We start from the raw sequence: 27,650 nt of genomic DNA, 5'->3' as shown, positions 1-27,650 counted from the left end.
GTCCCTAGCATTTACACATTGTGTTTGGGCTGTATGTGCATTGGATGACCCTGTCACAAGATACTTTTATTGATGTGGTAGCCTTGAAAATCACCGCTGTTGAAGAATGTGTGGGTGAGATTTTGAGGTCCTGGTGGGAGATGACTAAACGTGTCTTAGTCTTAGCCAAGATGAATCTGAGCTCAGGTACATTTTGTTTAAGGTTAATTTAGCAGTTCTGAAATTTCATATTGCAATACTGTTTAAACTAATTATTTACACTTCAGATAGATTATTTTGTTATATATTAGAGTGATATCTAAGCAAGGTGTTAACACTATATGGTGTTTCTAATTTAAAGCAAGAATCTTCATGTATGAATTGTCTGATACCCAAAAAAACCCAGTAATTCAGGATATATAATTTATTTTGCAGTTTCAAATTTTAAGATTGCATATTATGCCTAGTGGTTATGTAAGTAAGCAGTTGATTTCGTTTGTAGAAGTATTTGCTCTTTTCTTGCTCACCTAGTGCTAAAAGCTAGCAGTTACAAAACTGTAACGGAAACTGGATGGTGAGATTCTAAGAATGCCTCCAAGTTGCAGAGATTATACTGAGGTCTGTTTCGAATAGATGCAGAGCAGTTATGTGCAGACATTGTATGGAATAGTTTACAGTGCAGACTATGGAAGTAAATAAATAGCAAATACAAGTGTTATTCTAGAATAGGTTTCTTGTTTCTCTCAATGCTACTGAAGTTAAAAAAAAAAAAAAAAGCCAACCACAAAGCACAAACCCAAACCATCACATCGTGAAACTGTCCTGTCTCTGGTTCATATACAGCTCTGTATCTGAGCACTTCTCTCTAACAAATATGGAATGAATTACATAAACTGAATAGATCAGAGAAGTGGCAATGAAGCTGAAGTTTGATAGGATTGTTGTCTTTTTATATCCTTGATTGGTTTGCAAGTGTTGACTTGTTACCTGCTAGTGTGCCTGGAGCTCCTGCTTTGTGAAGTGATGCTATAGCTTTTGCTTCAATTGCTTAATGCTGTGCTTGGTGCTTTTTGAGTAGCATGTTCTGTGCCAGCTTGTACCTCCATCTCTTGCTTTCTTGGTCCTCTCCTGGAGGAGAAGGTGTTCTATACCTTAGTTTGCTTCTACCTGAGTCTTCCTACAGCTATTGCCTCTTTTCAAAAAATAATAATAAAAAGTAGAGGATGAAAGAGGGGCAAAGCTATTGGCAAAAATCTTGGTTGAGGGGACTTAAACTGAAAAGGGACAATAATATACACTTTAATATTTGATAATCAAATCTGTTGAATCTTTTAAATCTAAAATCTTGCATCAGACGATCAAAGGTGTTGGTTCAGTAACTTAAAATGTATAATCTTTTATCAAAAGAAGAGTTCCAAATGACTTCAAGAGCAGACCTTTGTTCTAGCTTGCACTTCTTCTAAGTTACTTGCACTGTCCCAGTTCTGCTGTATTCTGTCCGTTTTGTTGTTTGGGTTTAGATGGACCCAGTAGAGCACTTCTGGTCTGCTCCTTACATTCCATTGAAGATGGTGGGGTTTGAGAAATACGAAGAATCCCCTAAGAAAAAGTCTTTCAGTTTCATTTTCTCTGTGGGAAGACATGTCTGTAAAATAAATTGCATCAGATAATAACTGCGGTCTGTTGAACTTTGAGTTGGTTTAGTTTGAAATTGCTGAAATCATGGATTCCAAGGTCCAATACTATGCTGAGGCTGTCCTTTAGTGTTGGCAAACGCATTAGCTCTTCCATCTGCTCTTCACCCAAAAGAAGTTAATACAGCTAGCTAAGATTATTGTTTGGTAAATTAACTTTATGTTGTTTTCCTTTTTAATAAAAAAAAAATCAGAATGATATGTTAAGTGATTTAATGAAATGTTACTGAGTTTTACAATGAGCAGCAGTTTCTAGAATCAGTTGAAATGAATGAATTTTTGAAGTGCTGTTTCATAAGATGCTTCATATTTTGGACTTGTGCAGATTCTTGAGAGTATGCCTATGACGGACAAAGTTGAAGAATTACTACAAGTAATAGGCCCGTTCTATGAAATAGTAGAAGATAAAAAGAACAGAGGATCTGACCTAACTTCAGGTTCGGACGACTAACTTCCTTTATACTACTAATAATCACAACTCCAGATGGCTTTGGGCTTGTTTTCTGTAGATGATTTTAAAGCTAAACATTACATCTTTCTATTCATTCTCTTTACCATATGGCAGTTCGAATGGAGAAAGTCTCTAAGTATTTGGAAGGTAGGAATAATAAATTATCCGTAAATCCATCTTTTCCATTGTTTTGGTGCTGTAGTAACTTCCTGCTAACACCTGTGACTGCTGGGTTTGCCACCTCATTAGGCTGGATTTTGTTTTATTTTGCTGTTGAGGTACAAAACAAAGTTAGACCCAGGAAGCTGCACGTTTAGCCCTTGTCTGGAGGCTTTTTGAGCTGCTGAAGGAAGCCTCTTCCTGAAAAAAGGAGGGTATTTAAAATAATCAGTTCCCCCAACCCGATCTAGTTTCTGCCTCTATTAATAAAAGTAACAACTAATGTGTACTGCTACATCGGGGTGTAGCTGTGCATTATCAAACTGCACGCAGAGCTGGTAATCCAGCTCTGTCATCTGATCTAAAATTAAAAAAAAATCCACAGTCAAAACCCATGCTTTTCTTAATCGTGGTTTCTCCAACACAAACAGAATATAAGGTGGGTTTGTGAAACTTTCAGTTTGTTTTCTGAGGCTCAAGTTCATGAAGGAGACTATCTATTTTAACATCTTTTGACAAGTGGCAAACCTAGTGGTGTCATAGCTGCATTAAAATGAGCGTGGTAATTTTTATTTAGCAATACCATTGTGGGAATGTTTTGATAATAACAAGTTACTATGTTACATGTAATGTGTTCATAAGGTTGTAATATAAGGCTTACAGTTGTTTAGATCTCTCTTAAAATTACAGTTAAAAATTGAAGTGCAACAGAGCAAAAGTTGAGAAAGTTTTTAAAGACAAACCATTGCACAAATTAATTGGTTTAATGTGGTTTAAGAAGCAGGAGTCAGCTGGCTAAATTCTTTTGTATGTGGCTTTTTTCCCTGCCTTAAAGGAGCATAGTTTTGATTTTGTTTTGGTATAAATTCTTAGAGAAACAGAAATAGTTTTTCATTGTTTTTGAGGAAAGGTAACGGTAGAAGTTTTTCAATGGCTATTCTGTAAGGTGTGTGACTTTTCTCAACTGAAATTGTGTATGCTTCAAGTCTGGAATTTAGTGAGCTTGCTTGACAAGCTGGAGTGATGGGCAAGAATGTAAGAGTATCAGTAGATTCAGGTCAGTGATCTGTGTAATAAGGATTTACTTGGACTTTGTGTCTGTGGCACAGTGCCGAAAACCATTTCTTTAAAAAGTGACTTACCTAGGCAAATGGAGAAACATGGAAGTTGAACCAAACCTGTTTCAATAACAAATCTAGCGTACTTGCCTTTTAAAGATATAGCTTAAACATAAGGCAGTATAACAGAGTAGCAAATTTCAGCTTTATCTTGTTCTGTCAATATTGCAATAAACCTGGTGATGTCATCATGTGTACAGTTTAAAGTTGCAAAATCTAATATTGCCACAATGGATTTAGACAGAATTTTCAGTAGTATGTTACGACTTTACTATTGCATTTAAGACTTTAAAACCCTTTCTTCAGTGCGCTTACCACTCTCCTGATCAAAGGTGAAGCTGGGAATAATTATCCTTGCTTACAGTACAGGTCTCAAAGTACTTCACAGAAGTATGGAAGCATGAATACCTCAGTCTTCCAGACACGCACTAAAGAATAGAATCAATCTGCCTGAGTCTGTGTTTGAAATGATGTAGGCACTGGTGAAAATACTATTAAAAATTGACACATGGTTGTTCTGGTTGTGTTAGTTCTTCCAATCCTTTTTCTTCCCCTACTCTATAGCTTCTGTTGTGGAAGGTGTTTTTTCATGGACAGGCAATTGGTGTGTTCTGGAAATTGGGACCCTTCTCTTGAGTCTCTTACTTCATACTGTACACCCCCATCTTCTGGCCCATTCTGCTTTGCTTCCATCATATTTCAATCTGTATGAAGATCATTATCTAATTGTTTAAGAATTGCGTACACTTCCTCAGAATCAAGACTATTCTTGATTTTGTTAAAGAGATTGTCTGGAAGTTTAGTGTACATCAACTATGGCTGATGTATCATCTCTAGCAGATTGGCCTCAACAGAAAGGTGTAGCCTTTTAAGATTGAATTTCTATTCCTTGCGGTATCATTGAAAATGTTAAATACAAACCACTGAAATACTGACTTCCTGAATCAATAGAGCTTGTGGCTGTCCATAATAAAGAGCACTGAAGCCTGACATGTAGTATTAAAATGACTTGTAACGTTTACTAGACAACTAGGACAAACCTGCTGGATCCATGGGTTACAAATATCCGGACTTGGATGTGTTGGTAAAGAAAAGAAAATGGAGAATTTCCTCCAATAGGCTGAGCAAATCTGAGGGGTATTTCAAAAGCATGTAACCTGGGTAGTGTTCAGAAAGCTGTTGTGGTTTAATCCCAGCCAGCAACTAAGTACCACTCAGCCACTTGCTCACACATCTCCACACACCCTACCCCTCGGTGGGATGGGGAGGAGAATTGGGGAAAAAAAAGTAAAGCCCATGGGATGAGATAAGAACAGTTTAATAATTGACATGAAGTATAATAATAATAGTAACTGTAAGGAAAAGGGAGGTAACAAAAAGCGAAATAAAATTCAAGAGAGGAAAACCCCCCCAAAAACCAAAAAAACAAGTGATGCACGATACAATCACTTATGACCTGATGCCCAGCCAGTCCCCAAGCAGGTATTCCTTGCCTTGGTTAACTTCACCCAGTTTATATGCCGAGCATGATACCATGTGGTATGGAATATCCCTTTGGACAGTTTGGATCAGCTGTCCTGCTGTGTCCCCTCCCAACTTCTTGTGCCCCTCCAGCCTTCTTGCTGGTAGGGCATGAGAATCTCAAAAGTCCTTGACTTTGTTGTTGCCAGGTATTTATACTAAAACATCAGTGTGTTATCAACATTACTGTCATGTTAAATCCAAAACACAGCGTTGTACTAGCTACTGGGAAGAAAATTGTCTCAGCTGAAACCAGGACAAAAGCTCATCCTATATCTGTGAAAAGTGTAGGTTCTCTGGCAGGTTCAGTCAGCAGACTCTGACAGGTATGAAGTACTTCTTTACGGAGAAAATTATTGACAAAATATTTTCAGGTATATAAAATACTAGATATCAAAGAAAGTGGGCTTTTAGCTGTCACAGCACTGCAGAAGAGAACAGGTAACTGCTGCGGTGTTCCGGAAGGACGCTTGTGCTTGCAGCTGCTGGAAGGGTAGGGGGAGGACTGTTGGAGGTTAAGGTGGAGGGGTGCTTTTGAAAAGCAGCCTTTTAACTTTTGCACTTACTAGTAAATGCGCAAGAAATCTGATGTCCAAGATGCTAGACAGACAGAGAATCTTCAAAGCACCATTGTTCAGTGAATTTGAAGTTTTCAGAATGGTCATTCAAGCTTTCTTGATATGCCTGAAGAAGCTGGCTAGAATTGGCACACTACTGATGTGATACTGGGTGAAACACATTGAGAGTTTCGGAGCCATCTCATCTTTCTGAATGTTTCCTTGAGAATGTTTGTGGATGCTTTCTGTTTTTTTCTGAATGTGAGTAGATCCAAAGGAGGACAAGAAAATCCCTACCTAACAGGCCTGCACTATTTCAACAACTAAGCAAAGTATCTGGAAACTGTTCACAAGTTCTTATTCTCCTGTATACTTTCTGCTTCGTGACAAGGCAATTAGTCTGTTTTTAAAATCCTACTAAATAGACATGACTCTTTGCTTTTATGCTTAGTAGTACTCATTTTAAGTCTTTGAAGACTAAATGTTGCCTCCAGTAATGACAAGTTACGAATTGCAGAGGCTGTGTATAGTTTCAGCATTATAATACTCCTAAACTTTCTTGTCCTAATGAGTGTTTCTGTCCTGAAAACTTTGCTCCCAGCTCTACTGCAATTACACCAGATGAAGCCTTATTGAAGCAAGGTGACTCATTGCTGTATATGCTGGCTTTGGGCAGTGCTGATTGCAGTTTAGTGTGTTTACACCAGGAGCCCATACAGGGCACTGCTTCAGTGGCAGCTTCTCTGAATGGCAGAAGTTGGCCTGGCTCACAGGCAGATATGGCTATTTAGCATTGGATATGGGAAATGGGTTTAAAAGATGATACTGAGGTCTGTGTGCTTTTAGAATGAGCAAATACATAAGCCCTTCTATTTCAAAGGTGGTAGTTTCCCCTTGGAGGGAAGGACTGTACTTGAAAAAAGTGAGTCTATTCTTAATTATTATTTTCCAGGTAGAAACTTTTTTTATGCTTTAAATGCAATATATTTTCCAGCTGTGCTTCTGTAGATTGCATATGATTACTTTCACTTTTCAAGTAGTTCTATTTTCTCAAAGAGCTTCTTACGTTATTTTCAACATCTTTGCTTTGTAGTAGAGCATTTGGTGGCATGCTCTTCCGGCTTATATGTGGTCCTCATCTGTGAAAACAGTCTGTTTGCGTCATAAACTCATTTTTCATTTCTGTTTGAGTTCAGAGATACTTGCTAAACTGTTTTGCTTCATTCTTTTTTTTCTCACTAGGATTTTTAAGGAACTCAGTGGCTGTGAATCTTCTTAATGCTTTTTAAGGGGGGGGGTGAGAAGAGCTAAAATCCCGTGTCACTCTGAAATTATTGTGCCTTAGTAGGATACATTAAATGGGTGGCAGCACCACAGCTAGGAGATGCATTGGGGAGGGAGGAGTTGGTGGGTGGGTGAGGGGTTTCTAAAATTCCATCCTTTACACTTGCTCCTCTTCTAGTTTCCAATGATAAGCTAACAGCTATAATCAAGGTTACAGACTATATTCAGGGAGGCTAGTGTGAAACTTAATCTACAAATATTTTTGCTAATATTTCAGTGGTTTAGTTTACCTTCAGAAGCGTTTAGAACGTTCTCTGCAGTGTTTGCTGCAGGATGGGATTATTATAGGATTAAGTGCTGGGCCAGCAAGTGCCAAAGTCAACTCAACAGAGAGTCTCAGTGAGACGTCTCAACAAGCTATGGCTTGTTGTGTTGCAATACATACCTGCTTCAGGCTTTCCAGTTCAAATCTGAGCCTACTTTGTGACTTGACTTTGAACTGATGGTTTTATGCCAGCACTGTCTAACAATGTTGGAAATTGGGGCAGAGCATCGGTATAGCTCAAGCCTGAGGATGTCAGCAGCTCCTCTGTCATACAGAGCAGAGAGTATCTCCACAGGGTGAGCAGCAGAGTATGCAAATGTGAGAACGTAAAATTAAAAATTGTTTCTTTCGAAGTGAAGGGAGCTAAGAGAAGCTTTCTTCCATGAAAAGAGAAGCCTGTCTGTTCTGTTTAATGCTGGATTGAGTCAACACGAAGATGTTTTGTGTGTGATTGGTCATTGGCTGGCTGGAAGAAAAAAATCCAGGTCCAACAGTTCCCTGCAAAGGAGAAAGTGAGTTGTCAAAGCTCTTTGGGTTTTGAGAATCTAGCAGGTGTACCACTTGCTATAGAGTGTTGGTGTCTTACAATTTTAGAAGTCTCACTTGTAGTTAAGAACTTGTGATGAGAGAACTGAAATCCAGATTTCTCACAGCTCTGGTCTACAAAGACAAGCTACAAACAAGAAGTAGACAGAGGTATGGGAGGCTGGGGAAGAACAGATGCAGGAGTTGTATCTTGATTGCTCTCAGAAAAGCGCTTGGTGGACATGGGGTGATGTTTCATGTATAACTCTGTTACAGCAAAAAATTATTTTAATCATAGTCTGCAAGATGTATGGAAAAGCCATTTGTGTTGTCTGTGAGGCTGTGTTTAATATGGGCATTGTAAAATGTTCAACTACTGTTCAACTGGTAGGCTTGGAGTAGGTAGCAGGAGAATATAATCTTAATGTCATTTCCTGGTGTTTTTTTTTTTTTTTCTTGTACAGGACAAAACAATTTTTTATCCAGGCTACAATATTGTAGATCAGAGTTTCTGGACTAAAAGCGACTCAGCAATATGGTTTTCTGTTGCTTTCAAGTGTAACTCATTTTTCTTTATGGGGTTCTGAGTTCACTACGTTTGTGTTTTCTGTTTTCTGGGACAAAACTGAGAGTGTAATGCTCCTCTCTACTTGCCACACAAAGTAAAAGTTCCAGATGTTGACACTATCTCTTCCGCACAGAAGAGAGCCTAGCAAGTCCTGCTCATTCTCCCAGAGGGAAGTAGTGCCAAACCTGGGGACATCATGGATCCTGGAATGATCTTACTATTCTTGCAAGTTACTGTAAATATCTAAGAAGCAGGTATTCTTTGTGTTTGTTCTTGCACATGATTGTTGGCTAAGGTGTTGACAGTAAGTTGGCACAGCCTAGATTCATTGGTCTTACTGCATGTGCACCGTGTAACTGAGCAGCATGTGCTTGGTGGCCCTGTACTCTGGATGTCTGGTGGCCTTCGTGGAACTACCTGCCAGTGCTGGGAATGCCAGTGGGGCAGCTGCTGTTCTCCCTGGGCTGCTTGCTTTCAGGAAATCCCAGGCAGATTGTCTCTGCTGGCAGAAGGCTCAGGAGCATCAGGGAGGAGGGAGATCTTAAGTCAACTGAAACCTTGGTGTAACCTTACTTACATGGAACGTACTCTGAAAATGTGAGGGAACAGGTGTTGGTTGGAGATGGTATGGATGGAGATGAGAAACTCCGTAGATATTGAAAAGTGTAAAGGTCCAGGATGGCTTGTCAGTAATCCTAAATACCGTATTTGCAAGTTAATATAAATCTCTGAGAAGCTGCTATTTATCTGTATTTGTTCTTATCCACAAACTATTGTTTTGGTGTTTATAAACGTTAAATAAAGATGTTCATATTGTTGACTAAATTGTTTCATGAAATACAGTGGCATCTCTTCAAGTGTACAGCTGAAAAACATATAAGCAGTGATAGGAATGCTGGCAAAATAAGACTGTAGTGTTTTGGAATATATTAAAATTAAAACTGAGTGGCTTCTTTTTCTGTTACAGTAAAGCTTAGGAAGACTAAACAACAAAAAAGGAAAACTATAGAGGGAGATCTGGCTGCCACAACCTGCGTACTTAGGGAATACATTTTTCGGGGAGCTTACACTTAATGCACTTAAAATTAAAAGTGGTGAAACAGAGGTAGTTAAGGAATTTTGTATTTTTATGTCTCTATTGTTGACAGACCCTTCTAAAATCTCTTTTTATTTGTGATGGCAGCTTGAGTACTGTAGAACAGATCTTACAGAGCAGGCAGGGGCCCTGGAAATTTTCATTGTAGTGTGCTTTATTAAAAAGAATGGAAGGAAATCAGGGTATAGGAACTCTTGTTCTTCTAGCTGAAGAGCTTATTGCTCCCAGATGCTTGAATGTACCTCTCCTTTCTTACTGCATTCGCTCCTTGCAGTATTTTGGATACACCCTTTTTAAAAAGGAGGTAGAGATTTGTATAACCAAGTGTATTGGAAATGGCAGAACATGGTTGCATAAACTTGGAATTGAAGCAGGGAGCCTGCTTGGATCCATAACAAGCAGGAAGCATCAGGTTATGATGGCAAGAGAAGAATTGTAGTTACTTGATCAAACCAGTTTTGTATAGTGTATATGGCTCTCTGAGACTTTATATAAAATGTAGGTCATGGAAATGATCTTTTAGTGGCCAAGATTTTACTGCTATTGAGTAGATAATAATTAAGTCATGGAATTTTACAAAAGCACATAATTTTTATTAAATAAGGGTGTTCACAGCTAGTTAAATGTTTTATGATGCGTTTCACCTGCTGTTGTAGACTGTCTCATGATTGCTGGTATTTGCAAAGAATGTAAAAGGCTGTAGGACTTGTGTGAGGATGCTGTGTTGTGCTAACTCAACCATCAGTACAGCTCCAGCAGTGCATGCTAATTTTGTATAAGAAATACGTGCCTGTTCAGAAAACCAGAAATACAAGGCATTTGAGAAAAACCTGCTAAGCTAGGTTTTATTTGTAAAATTGCTCTCGAGCTGGGGCAGACCCACAGAGGTATTAAATAGCTTCTAACTGCTATCTGGGTAACAAAAATTGCCTTGAAATATGTGGGGAGTTAGAAATCAAATACATATTTTTGAGAAACTTGTCCCTGCTATATAGGTCATTGAGAAGAATTGTAGTGCTGCCTTTAAAGTAATGTTTTTAGAATTTCTCTTAGGAAATCTCTTAATAAAGCTGAAATGAGAAAATAAACATCTAGTGAAAGCTTGTAGAGAGGCCGTGTGTCTGTTCTTCACACCCTTTCTTTCTTGGTGTTTTCTTTTGTTAAATCCTTCTTCCTTCTGTTTGCATGTTGTTAGTATTACACAGCTCTTACTATATAGCATTAAAAAAAACCAAACCCGAACAAAAAAACCCAAACCCAAACCCCACCAAAAACCCAAACGGTCCAGGCTTTTATAGAACATAACTCCTTGTATGGCTACAGAGCAGTACAGCTTTGATTTAGAAAACTCTCACAAATGTCACGGTTCAGTGTTGTAGGCAGTGAGATGAAAATAATAAACCAAGAGGGATTGTCTAAGTATCTAAACCGGGGCAGCAGAAAAAGCTGCTAACCTTTTGCCTGCAGTTGAAGTGGGTAAACAAGAATAAAGGGGTGGATGGATGGCTGGGATTAGCACAAGGCATATAAAGTTTTAAAAGCTTGCTTGACTTGTATCATTTGTATTAGAAGATACATGCCTCGGGAAGTAGCTATTAACCTGTCAGCAGGGACTGTAGAAGTCACTACTAGTTGGCTCTGTTTAGTCTTTAACCCTGTCACCTCCGGTATTATTCATTACTGCTGCTTTCTTGGCAGATGCTTGGAGTAAAAAGGAGGATGGCAGCAAACCGTGGTTTTTACGATGTAGTAAAAGTAATTGGGGATGGATGTGATGAGGATAGCAGTGTAAGGGTTCTGAGGAACAGTACGCAACAAAGCGTGGTATTTCAAGTGGCCAGAACTGTGTACCATGCTGTGTTCTGCAGGCTCTGTCAGCGATGCCTCTTCACGGTCTTTAGGAGCATTGCTGCTAAGAGTGACTGTGGAAGAAATACGATCCTGATGGATTTCAGTTATTTGGGTGTTCCATGACATGATACCGTAAATCTGTTACTGCTGATACTTTCTTCCAGTTTCACCTATTTAAATGTATGTGATGTATCACTTGGAAGTTCCCCAAATGAATGATTTCCTTACTGAAATTAAGTGAAGAGAGAACATGCTTGAATGTTCAAAAACCTTCCCTTCAAAAAGGAAAAAAGTACATCTTAAGAAAAAAAAGCTTATGATATAGCTGGGGCTCTTTACAATATCTTTGGTAGTGTGAGTTTTACAGTTTTAATTCGCCTTACTTCACAGCTAAATGTTCCTCCTAGTCTGGTCTTTCCTGTTTACTCCCACGACTGGGTAGGACACATGGATGATTGTGCCCCCGCTCCCTTTTTGTTTCAAAGGGAGGGGTGATGCCTGCCTTACTGTGCCCAGGGAGCTGTGGCTGTGCTTAATGCATGTGTTGTGAGGACTTAACTGCTACCTTGACCTCCTCGTGCTTCTGATTCTCAGAAAAAAGTCTTGAGAATTAGGTTTCCGATAAATGAAACGTGCTTATGAGAAATAAACTGGAAACATGTTGGGATTTTTCTTTTGTGAAACAAATTTCCTTGCAAGTAAGAAGTGTTTTTCAGTGAGGAGAAAATGAGCATAGGCTTGCTTATATTCTTGTCATCTGCAAGACAGACAATAGCTTTGCCACTTTGATTTTTACAATAAAGAAGTGTTTTTTAAAATCTTCAGATAAAAGTTGGATTAAATCTGCCCAAAACAGTGATGTAGGGTGCCCATAGAAACCTTACCTTGCATTAAAACTTAAGGTGAACAGGATATTTAGCATATTATTTCTATTCAAGAGCTTATGTTATTTTGCCTTTTTTTTTTTTTTTTTTTTTTTAAGCACTATGGATAAGCTTTGAAACTAGAAGAATGCGGGAAGGCCCTTCATTGCACAATTAAAGCAGAAAACCCTTAGCTCTAAACTACCATGCAGTAAAGAAAGTAGTGGAGCTGGTTTGGCAGCTCCAGTGTAATTGGATATTATTTTGTTGTTTAATGTTAAGCCTAAACATAAGAATTAATCTTTCAAGGATATGACAAGGGAATGTAGAAATTATGCAGATGGAATGCTGTGGTGAGAAAACAGAATTCAGCCCTGGAGTCAACATGTAAGCTGTGCAAGTGTCTCGCACAAACTGTCCCCTCTTTGTACCTTAATCACTCTGTCATAACTTAGGAGGCTGAAACGATCATCAGGATCTTTTTTACAGGAGGTGGTAGAATTGTCCCTTAAATCCCCCACATTTTTAAAGAATCTTTACCTTGCGATTCTTTATACAGTCAGAGTAAATTGTTTGTCATCCTTGGAGTAATCAAAGATTCGGAAAACAAGGATTTAGCAGTTACTTCGTCTAATTAAAGATTTGGCTTTTAAAATATTTATGTAATTAGTCATGCAAACAGATGCTCAGTGTATTTATTTCATCATCTTTTTCACTGAAATCAGAGAATTTATTTCCATGTGCCCTTTGCTAAGATAAAGACCTGTATAAACTTGGGTCTTACCGCATTTTGCATCTGCTTAAATTGCTGCAGGAGAAGATGCATGGGGTATTATGCTTACCTTCTTTGGAATCCTGTTGCCCACATAATTGAATAGAATGTTTCAAAATCTGGCTTTGAATTGAGAGCAATTTTGAAGTATTTCAGCTTAAAAGGGAACTTCTATAAAAACATTACCTTTTGGGTTTAAAAGAGCATGGCCACATTGGTCCTAGCTAAACGTTACTACAGCTGTACCATAAGTGTGGGTAATAGGCTTGGTCTGAGACTCGGTAGTGAAATTGGCCAGCTGTCTCTTTGCAGGAGGCTTCCTCAGAATCATTGAGAATCTCTACATCGGTAGTCAGGCACTCTGGTGATCTACAAGAGAAACATTAAACCAATTAAGGAAGAGCTTACAGAAATGAAGCTGGCATTATTTGGTACATCTTCTAATACGGAAATACTTTTGTAGACCTACAAGTAATAGTTGGAGGGATTGGGGGGAGGGCTGTATGTTTGTTTCTTTTAAATTACATCTTTTTTTCCTCTTTGAACTTTTTCTTAGACCTTAGCAATGTTATGAATTCCACTTCAAATATAAAGGCTGTGAATGGAAAAGCTGAAAGTAGTGATAGCGGAGCAGAATCAGAAGAGGAAGGGCTTCGTGAAGAGGAAGAAAAAGAACTGCAGCTAAATGGAAAGGGTATGTTTTCTGCACTTGGACCATTATCTCTTCCAAAATTATTCTTAAATACCTAAGTGGCAGGAAATCAGAAAGGATCATGAATGCTGTCCTTCTTCAGGAGAATTAGGTGGAAATACATGTGGATGTATGTGTGAAAATGGCAGTGTCTCAAGTTGGGTTTTAAGACTTAGAACTAGTACAAATTTGTGAGCTGTGCCGTACAATTTCTGACTCAGCTAGAAAGTTCTGTCAGTAGTTTAGCTAAAAGTCTGAATTGTTCTGGATTTTGTTGCCTGTACTGTTTGTAAGAGCTGTGAATGGCTACATGGGCTGTAAGAGTAGAATTGAAAATCACTTTTTATTTTTTCCTTCAAACAAAATAAATCAGAACTTTCACTGAGATTCATTTAGGGGGTACATAAAGAGTTTTGAGAAATACCAGCATCAAGTAAAAACCAAATGAAATTACATATTTAGAATTGTATAGGTTTTTTTCCTCCAAGGACGTTAGGATTATTATTCAGTTTATCAAAGACATCAACTTTGGATCTGCTTACTTACATTTTAAAGATCATCTGCTCTTTATGCAAATTAAATTTTATATTTACGCTTTTTACAAGAACAGAACAATCCCTGTGACTGTGAATCTAGGAGCACTTACATATTTTGTTCTGCAGATACATTATACATACAATCCATTAGAAAGTTAACTACTTGGAGAAACGTATTGCAAGCTATTAGGTGCATAGCTTTCTATTTGCAAGGTTTCCTTGTTCTTTTACAGACTATAAGAATGTGAAACCAGAATCTGCAGCTGCTAAGGATTTGGAAAGTATTGTCTCTAATGGCTGTTACAAGGACAGCTTCATCCCAGATATGCAGAACGTCCTCCAGACCAAATCTGCCCTGAATGGCTTGAACCAGGAGGAAGAAATAAAGAAAACAGAGCCAAGCCTAGAAATAGCTAATAACAGTGCTCACCAAGGTATTGTCCTTGCAAGACCATGTTTTCAGTTGCACATGTTTTTAATGGAAAAATTTTCTTGAAAGCTTAATCCTGGGGTTCAGAGACTAGCAATGGTGTCTTCCAGCTGTAGAAACCTGAAGAAAGAATACTCCAAAATAAAACATCAAATGAGTCTTTAAATAAGTTTAAAATAAGTCTTCGTAGGAGGTCCTACGAGAAAGAGAGAGATTGAATTAGGAGACAAAGAAGCGCAAAATCACAGAAGTGCAATTGTTTTAAAATCATTATGCTACCTATGCAAATACTGTTTGCCTTTGACAGCTAATTTGTAGTGAAATGAAAATGACTAGTATCTTATTTGTCATTCTCAAAGGCTGAACATACTGTAAGTGCCAGTTTATTGAAACTGATGTCTAAAGATACAATTTTAAAACTAACAGGTAGTTTTAGGCAAAACTGCTTTGTACTGAGCTTGGGAAGGAGAGTGGAATGAACAAGGTAGAATTAAAATTATCAACTTCTAATGCAGAAATGCCAATATGAGGTATAGTTTTCCCATTAGTAAAAGTTTTATATAATTCCTGTGTTACCTCTTCATTCAGGATCTAACTTTAGGATGACAGTTGTAAATAAAAGGGGCATAAGTTGAAGCTCATGTAGACTTTTTAACTCCTTGCTTTACTCTTTGACAGGATAGGTTCACATTTACGAAACCTGTGCATATCTCCTTTCCGTACAGGTGCAAATGAAGAGAATACTGAAGAGGTCTCAGCAGCTCAGCACTTAACCAGTGATTCAGACAGTGAAGTTTATTGTGACTCTATGGAGCAACTTGGACTAGAAGAGGTAGGGTCTTAGTATTCCTAGGTGTATTTTGAAACTGGTATGCTTGCTTTTAAATAGGTTCCTATCTATCAGGTGAACCTGGACACACAGAGGTGAAGTAATTTGTGTGCCTTCCTCCTGTTTGGACTATAGTTTTTTTGATTTTTTTATTGTCAGCCTTTTACAACTTGATTGCTACTGATCTAAAAGCCTTGAAATTTTTGCCCTCAGAGAATTTGTGAGGGGAAGGTACTGAAAACAGCAGTACAAAGAAACTAAGGGCTGTGACCACAGATTAATTTAGGGTCTCATAACATATATAGGGACCAGAATCCATCTGGATCCAACTCCTCTTAAGAAGCAATAGGTGTCTTTGCCACACTGAAGTTTTTGCATGTTCTTTTTCTGGCCTGATGAATCCTGCATTTGTTTCTTAGAATAAATAGAGAGTAAGCTTTAGCAGGTGGCCTGTAGTCCAATGCCTGAAAGTGGCTTAGGTCTAAAGAAGTGGGAGATGACAATGATTTCTGGATTCTCTTGTACTCTCTTTAGCCATAATATTTGTGTCTGACTTTCATGTAAAAGGTGGGCACCAACTATGCTGGCTTAGTTTTGACTGAATTTGTACTCCTGCTTATTGTGTGAACTGCAATCTTAGTTGGCTTACTGGCTTGGACCTCCTTCAGAGGTCCAGTTTAAGTGTGGACTTGCAGATTGTAGTCACCTAGTTTCCTGATTCTGGGGAGGAATATATGAATGATGCATGGGATCAGAAAGACCAGTAAGCACTCTAATACTGCATCATTCTCTTGTCTAGCTGTTTCTTGAGGATCTAGAGAATTCCATTTAGCAAATCAAAAATCTACTGTGTAATGAAGTGTGTTGGGAAAGGTGATTTGGTAGAAGTGCTGCAAGTACTCTTACCTAAGTGGTTTCCCAATCATCTTATTGAGTATTGTTCAAGCTTGTTTGAGATTCTTTAATTTAGGTGGGTGGATAATTTGTTAAAGAGTTTCTCAACCTGCATGAGAAAAGTTCTAGTTTTGAACAAAATAACAAATTTTCAGGTATATGTAAATAAATATACAAGTGGAACAACAGTTGGATCAATTCAGACTGAAGAGGTTCATTTAAAGAATTAAATACAGCTTTGTATTGGAAAATATGTAGCAAACACTCTGTCCTTCAATTCTGTTGATACAGGTTTATGAACTGCTGTTTCACAAACAGGATTTTGGCAGAAGATTACATTTCATTGCCCCCCTTTTGGTTATTTTGGCTTTTTCGTGGAGTTATTTTTCAGCTAGCTGAGGTCTCCAGTCTGCTTCAGCATATACTTGTGCAGTGCTTGTCCTTGCCCTGAACAAAGGGTTCCTTGTACCATCTTAAGGCAGTCCTGTTGGCAGAGCATGTAATTGTGACCTGATCAATGCATATCTCATCCATTTTTAATATCTTCCTACAGTACCACCAATTTTGAGTAAGAATATGATGGAATACTGTGCCTTTTTTTTGTTTGGTGAGAGGTACAGGGTGCAGCCGAGCTTTTTGGAACAAGTTGATGTGATGCAATGTGATCCCTTTACTGTAAGTGTAACCACTGCCTACTCAAGGTTGCTGATAGCATGTGACTTTTGAAAGCATGGCTCACAAATGCGAGTTAGGATACTACTTGATATCCTAACTGTTTAGGAAGCAAAGCCAGTTTTACAAGGGAAAACTGAAGATTTTCAGATCTTAACGTTCTATTTTAGTAATTACAGAGTATTACTGTATGTTGGAAGTGTCTACAGTGATTCCAAGTGGTGTCGCTGTTTTGAGAATATTTGCCTCAAACACATTTTCAGTCTGAGAAGGACATTTAGGCAATAGTAGGCATGTTCTACTGGACAACAACTGCTCCTGTTAAAAGAAAAGTCTTAATTCTGGGCAAACTAAAGTGAAACTCGAGATGATGCGTCTTCCTTTTTTTTTTGTTAACTGTCATATTTTACAGAATTTAATTACTTGCTAATGTTAATTTGTAGCCCTTGGAGATCATCACATCAGCTAAAGGATCTTTAAAGCATTCATCCCATTTCTTGGATGTAGATCACAGTCTTCTGTTAGAAAATACGGATTTTCCAAGGCGTGCTTGCATGACTTATGGGAATCTCCAACCTGGAAATACTGTAGAGGGGCCAGCTCAAGAACAGGGTGAAGTCAAGTGTGGAGGAGAAGATGGCAAAGCCAGTAATGGGGGCCCTCACAAGGAGAAGAAAAGTGGAGAAAAAGCAGATTTCTACGGTGTCAGAAGAGGGAGAGGTACTGTGCATGCTGCTTTTGTGTTCCCCACTCTCCTGACTGCCAAAAGTCACTGGTGCTGGAGAAGTACTTGTCAACATTCTCCAGTAAGGTGGTCATGCTGTATAGTGCTTCTGTCATTCACAATAAAAAAGATAACAAAATCCTAATTACAGTGGGTAGCAATCAGTTGTGTCTTCAGAGTATTTATTTCATTCATAGTAAGTATTACAAAAGGATTTTCTTGTGCTATAGAGATCTTGTATAAGCACGTTGGCTTCTTCTGTTTTGGCTTCCCTTAAACTCCAGCTGCTGTTCATGGCACCTGTCTGTTTAGAAATTTAATCTTCAAAAGCTGTCTGTGCATAAGAAGAGTTTCTTTACAAGTTACATACTTATTTTTAAATGCATATGCATTTATATCTCTATGGTGTCTTTACTTGAAACCATGGAACATCTTGGAAAGGTATCAGTGATTCATTGTTTTCTATATAATTGGAGTGTTAGCCACACTTCTGAGGGACTCTGATACTATCTATTGTGATTCGTAATAAGATGTTCAATTTCTGTTGGATCTCCACTCTTTTTAATTCCCTAATACTTCTAATACTGTCACCTAGGCGTAGTACCATATGCCAGTGGTATGATCTACAAAGGGTAAAGATTATTGTACTAAAAAAAAAGGCAGGAAGTATTTTATATATATGTATGCCTTTTTGTATGGCACCTGTATGTAATCAGATGCAAAATTAAAAAGAAAATCCATTTATGTGGCAAACTGTTGTGAAGGGTATATTATAGTTTAACCCTCTCCCCTTCTCTCTTTTGTTGTTTTACTTAGGTTTGCTGCTTGCAGGCAGAAACATGATAGGCTAGCTGTACATAGTTTAAAGGAGTATTGTAGGTTTCAAAGAATTATCTTTTCTCATTAGTCTATTCCGGTGTTCTTTGTTTTCCAGCTGGAAACTGTGCCAAACTTAAAACACACCTTCCCTTGATAATAAGACAGATGTTACTTTTTGCTAGGACAGAATTTACTGCTGAACTTGACTGGATGTAAATTAATAATTTTTTGCTAAATGTTTATGCATTTCTAGGACCTTGAATGACGCTGTCACACTGAGGCTGTAGGGAAACATCTCAAATGATGTTGCAGTAACCTCCCAGTGCTTTTGAACTGTCTGAACATAGTACGACTAGGAGTACCACACTGAGCTTGGGAGGGAGAAAGCTGAACTGTTAAAATAAACATTTTCAGTAAGAGTTGGTAGCCCATCCTGTGGTTTATCTATCTATTTTTTTCTCCCTCAAAATAGGGCATAGACTTCAGCCTCTAGGAGATGGTTCACAAGGTGGTCAGATGGGTAGTGGAGGGGACGGAGAGCGCTGGGGATCTGACAGAGGACCCAGGGGTAGTCTCAATGAACAGATTGCAGTAGTGCTGATGCGATTGCAAGAAGACATGCAGAATGTCCTTCAGAGGCTGCATATGCTGGAGGCGGTTACAGCATCACAGGTATTATTCACTGAAGTTATTCGATTACTTTTTATTAAATGTCCTTGGATATGTTTATGCTTTTTAAAATTAAGATTTCAGACAATATTTTCTTAAACTGCGGAGACATTTCAGTTACATTCTGTAGTTTATTCCAACTTAAAATTTCTTACTGGTACCTAGTCTCAGGAGCACAATTCAGAACCCTTTTACATGTGAGCAGAAACATGCATTTTGACCTAAATATTAACCATTTATTATTATACTGATTTCTGATCAGACTAATCTTAGCCATAGTTATTGATACACTTTACATAGCTGCTACGTGGAGATTTCCTAGTTAATGTTAGTAATAAGTGATCCCAGATAATTTTTTGATCAGTAGATCTCAAAGCATTTTCAAAGTGAGAAATTATCTTAACCTTCCAGACTGGTAAATGTTTGCAAGGCAGAACTTCTGATTTCATTTTTCAGTTAGCAGAAGACTGATTCTTCATAGCATTCTTGCTCCGCAAAGTAATCCAGCTTTCTTGGAATTTCACATCATGTATACAAGACAGGCAAAAGAAGTCTTAAGCAAGTATAGATATTTATTGATACAGTGTTTCTTTTTCCTTCTGTTTCAATGGAAATGCTGTATATTCAGGAGAATAGAATATGCTGTGAGTATAGTTGAACCAGCAACCCAGTGTTTGTTTTTGTTTGACTTACTGATGTATTTTGATCTACCTGGGAATGAAAGAGCTGTACAAGCAGTATCCTATGGGATGCATACTCCAAATCTAAGGCAGCCAGGGAAAAGGATTTATTAAAACCATGATCTCACTCCATCACAGCTATTCAAGAATCTGATGTTTGAATACAGAATGATATTCTTCTTTTTTTTGCCTGAGCAATATATGAAGAAACAGTAAAAGATTCTTCCCCAGCAGTTCATGCTGTGCTTGCTACCCCTACCTAAGAAGAAGCAGAAGCTTCTTTATCTAAGAACTTTATCTAAGTCACACTTAGATAAGTTAAGAAACACCTAGAAAACTGACTGCTTTGTTTTTGTGGAAGCACCACAATAGTGTATGGGAATAGCCTTGAAAAGTTTCTGGTACTTCCCATTTTCTGGATTGCCTGGAAGATTTGGAACAGAGTATTCTCATTCCTTTATGCTGTTAGACATGCCTGTAGCTATAGCTAAGGGCGGACTGAAACAGTGCTTTTTGCCTTTGTATAGACTGGGGTTGAAACATGTAATCATACAAATTAGGCTGCTGGGATTTCTGCTCTGTGCTGCACCTGCGGGGACTGGACCAGAGTTGAGGAAGTTGCAATGACCAGTTGGGCAGGGAGGCTTTGAAAAACTGTAAAGAGATCCAGTAAGTGATGCCGATTCATTTTTTAACACACAGAGATGTGATAAAAATGCTAGAAAGGGTAATGGAAACGTGAGAGGTAAGTTGGAAACTTGAGTGGTGAAAGGAGGGTTGCAGGGGTGTGGTTCTGTTCCTTAAACTGTCATATATGCAGACTGCAAAGCCTTCACACGGTGAAAAACTTCATATTCACATTTTGTGAAGCAGAAAAATTTTGATTGCGGTTTCCTTTTTATACTTACCAGCTTTTGTTTGTATTTAAAGGCAAAATCTGCAGCACTACACTCAAATTATCAGCCTGCCTCCTCTGTCAAGGTGAGATATTTTTTTTCTATTTGTAAAAAGCAGTGTGAATGGTGAAAGCAGATGAGATGAATATTTTATGTCTAGCTCTTAGGATGTGCTTTTCATATTGTCTCTCTCTTGACAAGGAGATAAAAAATAATCTGTGTCTGAAGAAGTTATTTGATAATCTTTTTTCTGGTCTTACTAGTGTTTTCTGCTTTGATATGGTAGTATTTGACGTGATTGAGAAGTATGTGGTGTTCAGGGTGTGCGCACAGATTGCTGACTAGAATTTTTTTCTGTTTTCCTTAGAAACCATCATGGTGGCCCTTTGAAATTTCTCCGGGTATTTTAGCTTTTGCTGTCGTGTGGCCATTTATTGCCCAGTGGTTGGTACATGTGTATCTTCAAAGAAAGCGAAGGTAAAGATGTGCATTCAGTAGGGCATATATATAGTGTATTTCATCTGTTTAAACCCATACGTAGTATATCATGTTATGTAGACAGGACATAGAGTACTGCCTTCGTGCATAAGAAGAATGCAAGGGTGTGCTCTCAGTAAGGCTTTGACAGTGTATCTGGAACATCAGGTCAGTATCAAAATAAGGAGCTTGATAACAATTGCTTTGATAAAACCTGTTTCCTTGAGTTCTTTGTTTCAAGACATGTCTTGCTTAGTGTTGCATTGTATGCATCAGTGACTCATAGCTCTGAAGATACAGGCTAAGGCAGATTGTAGAGTCCTTGGGTATGGTTATGATAGGAAGGTGCATGTTTCAGTCCCAAGAACTCAAGCCAAATGCGCAACAAGAAATTCTGGAAGCTAACAGGAGTGCTTTCCATTAGCTGGGAATTCTAGGAAGAGACTTGTATAGTTGTGTTTGCTTTGAAGGGTTTCTCAGCGTAAGAATGTATTGGTTAATTTTACTTTATAAGTGGTATGCTTTATATGTGGCAGTTTAGGTTAAGTCCACGAAATGTGATGCAGGATAAATAATTTCAGTGAGCATACACAAGTGGGTGAGGCTGGATAGCTTGGAAGTGTCTTCATGACACTGTCTGATACTCTCACTCCCAATATCGTCTTGAGCCATTTTCACTGCTTCTAGACTCTAGTCCCCTCATGCCACGAGAAAAATTTTTCCTATCAAATCCTTTGCAAAGTCCCATCTGTCAGCTGTTTCTCATTCAACATTTGCTAGCACCTTACTACGATATTTTTGTAACCTCTACTTTGACTTCCTTCAACTGAAGGACAGTTGTACTCTCATCTTACCTTTTTTAACTCTCAAGTGAGTGTTCTCTAGTTGCCATGTACTTCAACCTCACACCTGACTTTGTTACCTTAGCATACCGTTTTTTCCTCTCTGTCAGTATGCAGAGTCTGCATATGTGTGGATCTTACTACAATTAGCTTAAGTTGTTCTGGCTTTTCTGATATTTGACAGTTTTATGGTATAGTTTTCTCTCACCTGGTAAATCACAGAAACACAGAATGGTTGAGGTTGGGAGGCACTTCTGGTGGTCATCTGGTCCAAACCCCCTGCTCAAGCAGGGACACCTAGAGCCATTTGTCCAGGACCGTGTCCAGATGGCTTCCAAGTAGCTCTGAGGAGGGAGACTCGCACAACCTCTCTGGGCAGCCTGTGCCAGTGTTCATCTCTCCTTATAGGAGAAATGCTCCAGTCCCTTTATCATCTTCATGGCCCTTCACTGGACTCTCTCCAGTATGTCCATGTCTCTCATAGCCAGAACTGGACACAGCCAGGTGTGGCCTCACCAGGGCTGAGTAGAGGGGAAGGATCACCCCCCTCGACCTTCTGAGAGGGATAATACAGCTCGCCAGTGCCGTTGGCCTTCTTTGCTTCAAGGGCACGTTGCTGGCTCATGTTCCACTTGGTGTCCACCAGGACCCACATGTCCTTCTCTGCCAAGCTGCTTCCCAGCTGGGCAGGCCCCCGTATGTACTGGTGGCCTTGTTCCTCCCCAGGTGCTGGACTTCCCCTTGTTCTTCCTGAGGTTCCTGACAATGTGTTTTTCCATCCTGTTGAGGTCCATCTGAATGGCAGCACCACCCTCTGGCATATCAGCCACTCCTCCCAGTTCTATGTCATCTGCAAATTTGCTGAGGGTGCACTCTGCCCCATCATCCAGGTGATTAATAAAGATGTTGAACGCATGCACTGCTAATTACTGGCCTCCAACTAGACTTCTGTCACTGATCACCACCCCCTGGGCCCAGCCCATGGTGTTGTAAACGATACAATGCCCACAAAGGCTACAGCTCTGCCAGGGAGTTACCCTGCCTCAGAGCTGTCATTAGCAGCATTGGTGTTAATTGCACTGCCTAATGCAACTAGAGATTGTGCTACTAAGGTTTTTAGGCAGTTACACGTTTTCCTTATTTCCTGCACTGGTAAACAGAGATTGCCATTTCATCAGCAAGGACAAAGTTTTTTAAGATCAGTACAATTTTTTTAGTGTCTTACGTGAGGCTCCCATGAACTTTTGTGTTATTTAGCTAATAGCTCTTGAATGGCCGTGTTCTCTCTCTGAACAGTATGCTGTTCTTGTAAACCTTTTTTGAGCATCTGTTCTGACCTCTGGCACCCTCAATCAATTCACAGGTTCAGTCAGAAATCAGTTTTTAGAAAAGCACCCTTTCTAGCAATTTTTGTAATATATTGTTCTAACGATTCAGAGCTTAAATGAATAAACAAATGGTAAATTATTTTTAGTTTGGATTTGTCGTCTTGCAGCTCTCATCCATTGGATTTTCCTAGATCTTTATCTAATCAACAGAGTCTGTAATGTGTGTTCCATGGTGGGTGCTTTATTACTATCATCAGGTCATCTCTTAATCTGTTGCTTAAACAAAACAGCTGGAGCAATTGGAGTCTTATTTTAGGGTTGTTTTTTCCAGCCTTGGGATGGTGCTGGTGGCTTCACAGTTTGTCAATACTCTTTTTGAGTTCTGGACACCAGGGTTTGTGCCACCATCTGCTAACGGTAATATCAGTCTCTGAAATACAGACAGTGCAGCCCTAGATAGTCCTTGGTTTGTTTACTCATTCATGGATTGTCTTAAAATGAGAAGAACTTCAAGAACGGAAACAACTAAAGAAATTTCTGTGTTCTTCAGCTTTGTTCTTTGTTTCTGAAGAAATCTACCCATAGCCAGAATTTAAGGATTATGCTTCTGCATCACCTTTCCACCTGGAGTTCCATCTCCTTTAGCAACGGGTAGGAAGCTGATCAGGTATACTCAGAGAGAAAACAGAATTGCAAAACAAGAGCCTTTCTCTGTTGTGCTGTTGCCAGTTTCAGCTTGTACTCTGTTAAGGTGTGTAAGCTTTTAGGCAACAGCTGTACACAGTACACATATTGACCGCATGTGTGTACTTTTAATTTTAAAGTACATAAACTGGGGCAGAAACCAGGAGTCTGTGCTACCGCGTGAGTGAGGTTTTCTCATGGTGAGGCTGTGGAGCCACGACTCCTCCACTCTTGTGCAGTGGAGCAAATTCCACGGAACTGGTGGAAGGAAGGCAGGCCGCCTGTAGCCAACAGCTTTGTTTAGCTCGTGTCCCTGGGAAGGGATAGCTCAGCTCACCTTAGCACCCTGCTGCACGGCCTTCTGCCTGGTTTAAGCCTTCTGAGCCTCTTAACCTGTCACTCATTTATGGGGAACTTAATGCTGAACATCTGGGTACTTATATTGGAGCCTTTACTGCAGAAAGCTTGAAAACCCGAATCCCAGGGGCTCTAAAACCAGATCACAGATAGAAATATATTTTTAGTAATAATTGAGAGTTCTTCAGATTCAGCTGACACTTTTAGAACATTCCGACTGCGTGTTTTCTGGAGTCACTGGAAAATCGGCTCCTAAGCATTGCTGTGCTGTAGGCTAGCAAACCACTGACTGATGTGGTCGGGGACTGTTCTGAGGAATTTAATCTGCAGCTCAGAACTCTTAGTGATGCTCTGTACTTCTCATTGTAAATTGTGCCAGTTTTGTAAACTTGCAGATTGTTTTATAACTTGAGGGCAAATGTCAGGTATCTTGAAGCAGTGTTGTATTTTCATTGGTTGGAAATCATTTACATGTAACCTTAATTGATTTTTTTTTTATTTAGACAAAAAACATCTCATATGTGAAGGTACATTTATTTATTTGGTTCTTTTTCTAGAAAACTGAACTGAGAATTCATGACTTTGCTTGAAGACTTCTAGCAGAAGATAGCACTGGAAAGCGAAGGAATTCTGAATTCTTATAGAATCTCAGAATCTGGGATGATGTTCTTTCTGTTATAGTAACATTTTGTACTACCTTTGAGCTAAACATTTAAGGATTAACATTATTGAAACTTGAATGATTCACGGCTCCTAGGTTACAAATAAATCCAACAATTCCATCCTCAAAACCATATGAACATTAATTATTTTGGAACATGCTTGCAGATGGGCCTTCAGTAATTACTGGTCTTGCTGATGTTAGATGATGAAGAAAGTAAAATCTTTGTAAAAGAATAAGTGAGAAAGATGTAAAACTGTCACTTTAATGTAGAAATAATTTTATAATCACAGCATCCCTGCCTGTTTTTCCACAGGTTTACATATTATCAAATGAAAGCACTAGTAAAGTATGAATCAAATACATTGTAAGCTGTTGGGAAAATATGATACAGCTCTGAGGAATTCAACTAGTTACCTTTGCTGCTAAACCAGTGTGAGGCAAATTTGCACGTGAACTGGTCAGAAATGAAATTGAATCCATCACTTATCCTTTTCAGATTGTAAAGGAGATTTGGGAATTTATGTGTCTTGAAAGTTAGAGCCATTAATAACAGGGACTGTTCAAATACAAGTTTGGAAACTGTGTGGTACAAGGGATCCATCTAAAGAGGCTGCACCTTATATTTTTAACTTTGGTAACTGTGTACTTGTTGACAACAACTTTTTTTAACTGAAATATGTAGTTTAGGCACAAGGTGCTGGAAAATGAGATGAAAGCTATCTCTGTAATTATATTTCTTAAGAGCTGAAAAAGCTTAGTGCACTGTAAGTTTTCTGTTGTCAGTTTATGTCAAATTAAAATCAGATTTAATCTAGCCCTAATCCGTTGTGGACTTTTCCCAAGTCATATCACAGAAAATACCAGTTCTGGTATTGCTTTCTCTTACCCTTCTACTTCCTTTCAAAACAAAACTTTTCAGCTAATTTTGGTGCTGATTTCACACACCCCCACCCCCCTTTTCATGAACTATTTATTAACCAGTATGCAAACAGAATTACAACCTTGTGAAGTTTGCTTGATTAAAGCATGCTTTATGCTTTATTTTAAAAAATTCAATATATTGTCTAAATCTCTGGGAATGTACTAAAATTCGATTTGACAAAACACTAAGACATGCATTTGCTATGAAGAACTGTATCATAACAAAACCCTGTGTTTAAGATCTGAATCTTCAGAAATTTCACCATATTACTGATGTGCTTTCATCCTCCAGCTGGACTACATATTACAAATTTTTCAGGAAAGTTATTTTTCATCCTTCCTAAAAAAATCTTCTCCAGTTTGGAAAAGATTTTTCATACAAGCTATACTGTATCACAGTACGTAATCACAGAATTTAATGTTTGTTTTGCCAGAGCAATTTTAATCTTGTTTTTAGTCAAGTGTGGGTTTTTTTAAGAGTTACTTTTCCTACTCCTGATTTTCTTGTTGTAAGGCTGAATTAAAAATTAAAATGGTCAGAACCTCTTTGAAGACTGCTGTAACAGTCAGATGGTTTCATGTGCCAGAGATCAGTTTGGGCATGAGATGTACTGACAACTCAGGTTTGAACAAAGTTTATGCTGGAAGGGAAGTTGCACTGTGACCTGAAGCCATGGTACCTGTAGCTTGAAGTTCTAGAGTGAGTGACGACTTCTCATAAAATGATAAAAATGATTATACAGGAAGGATACTCTAGCTTGAAGGTCACTAAAAAAAAAAAAAAAAAGCAAGCTCCTGCAGCAGCATGTCTTCCGATCGGATGAAGCACCCTGGAGTGCCTCCTGCCCCGGGCCATAGCCATGTTACACGTAGGTGTCTAGCTTTTAGAGATGGTATGGACATTCTCCAAGGTACTTACCTGTTAACTTCCTACTGAAATAACTGTAGGCACGTGCTATCCTTGTTATTTATTCATGTTTCAATAAATCAGTCCCTTACTATTTCATATTTTATCTTGGACTTTCTTAATGTGTAATAAATGCTGTACATTGGATGCTTTGGCTGTACAGAAGAGGCTGCTGGTTACATGGTGAAGCAGCAGTCTCAGAAATTGTAATACAAGTCACTTTTATAACCATTTACTTGTACCTCACAACTGGGCCTCAGCTACTAGGAGTATCTCAAACTCCCTGTAACCTGAACAGATTTCCAGGTAGCTGGTGTTTCATCTTAAGTTAAGGAAAAAGATTTTCTTTATGATTTGCCCAGGTACAGAGAGACAGTTTTAACTTGGAGAAAGTGGCCGAAGCAGCTCACTGGAGCTTAGACGTGGGGTGGGGTGTTCCAGCTGGCACTCAAACCTGTGTTGCCTAACACTGGGGAGATGTAAACCCAGCTCAGAATTTCACTTGTGTAGCAAATATCTGGCTCGTTTCCTGCTGTGAATCCAGCTCCAGCTGAAAAGCTTAGGGTTGCTCCGGATGAAGGCATAGGGAAGATTTCCACGTGCTCAGGGTCCTGTTTCTCTCCTGCTCTGCACACTGTAGCAACACAGTATGTGCTGACGGAGGTGGAGCCACTTGCCTTGTTCTAGTTACCACAGCAGAGCAGACTCCCAGCGGGAGTTACAGACCATCGAAGGACTCTTTGCTCTGCTGCAATTAGGTACAGAAACATAGCTTGTAATAAAGATTTCAGGAGGGATTTCAGGTGGCAAGTTATTAACTGAAGGGCAGACACACCTGTATTAGATGAGGCATTCCCCTATTTCTGA

General features: G+C 38.9%; 1 protein-coding gene across 4 annotated transcripts in view; it reads left to right on the top strand.

Moving 5' to 3' along the window:
• Positions 1 to 26,877, top strand: part of ACBD5 (acyl-CoA binding domain containing 5) — a 32,114-nt gene extending 5,237 nt beyond the window's left edge. For 2 of the 4 annotated variants that reach the window (XM_037382443.1, XM_037382442.1), the window contains 10 exons: positions 1,999 to 2,110; positions 2,239 to 2,271; positions 13,320 to 13,457; positions 14,224 to 14,424; positions 15,146 to 15,252; positions 17,259 to 17,535; positions 18,831 to 19,030; positions 20,638 to 20,688; positions 20,971 to 21,080; positions 24,849 to 26,877. In XM_037382443.1, coding sequence (XP_037238340.1) covers positions 1,999 to 2,110; positions 2,239 to 2,271; positions 13,320 to 13,457; positions 14,224 to 14,424; positions 15,146 to 15,252; positions 17,259 to 17,535; positions 18,831 to 19,030; positions 20,638 to 20,688; positions 20,971 to 21,080; positions 24,849 to 24,861 — 1,242 coding nt within the window. In that variant the 3' untranslated portion in view covers positions 24,862 to 26,877. Of the gene's footprint in view, positions 1 to 1,998; positions 2,111 to 2,238; positions 2,272 to 13,319; positions 13,458 to 14,223; positions 14,425 to 15,145; positions 15,253 to 17,258; positions 17,536 to 18,830; positions 19,031 to 20,637; positions 20,689 to 20,970; positions 21,085 to 24,848 lie in introns of those variants that run through there. The other 2 variants (XM_037382444.1, XM_037382445.1) reach the window with 2 other exon arrangements.
• The last annotated feature ends 773 nt before the right edge of the window (positions 26,878 to 27,650 follow it).

This window comes from Falco rusticolus, chromosome 4, assembly GCF_015220075.1.
Source record: "Falco rusticolus isolate bFalRus1 chromosome 4, bFalRus1.pri, whole genome shotgun sequence".
NCBI classification, from domain to species: Eukaryota; Metazoa; Chordata; class Aves; order Falconiformes; family Falconidae; genus Falco; species Falco rusticolus.
The sequence above is the reverse complement of the archived record's forward strand: the minus strand, read 5'-3'. Positions and strand labels throughout refer to the sequence as shown.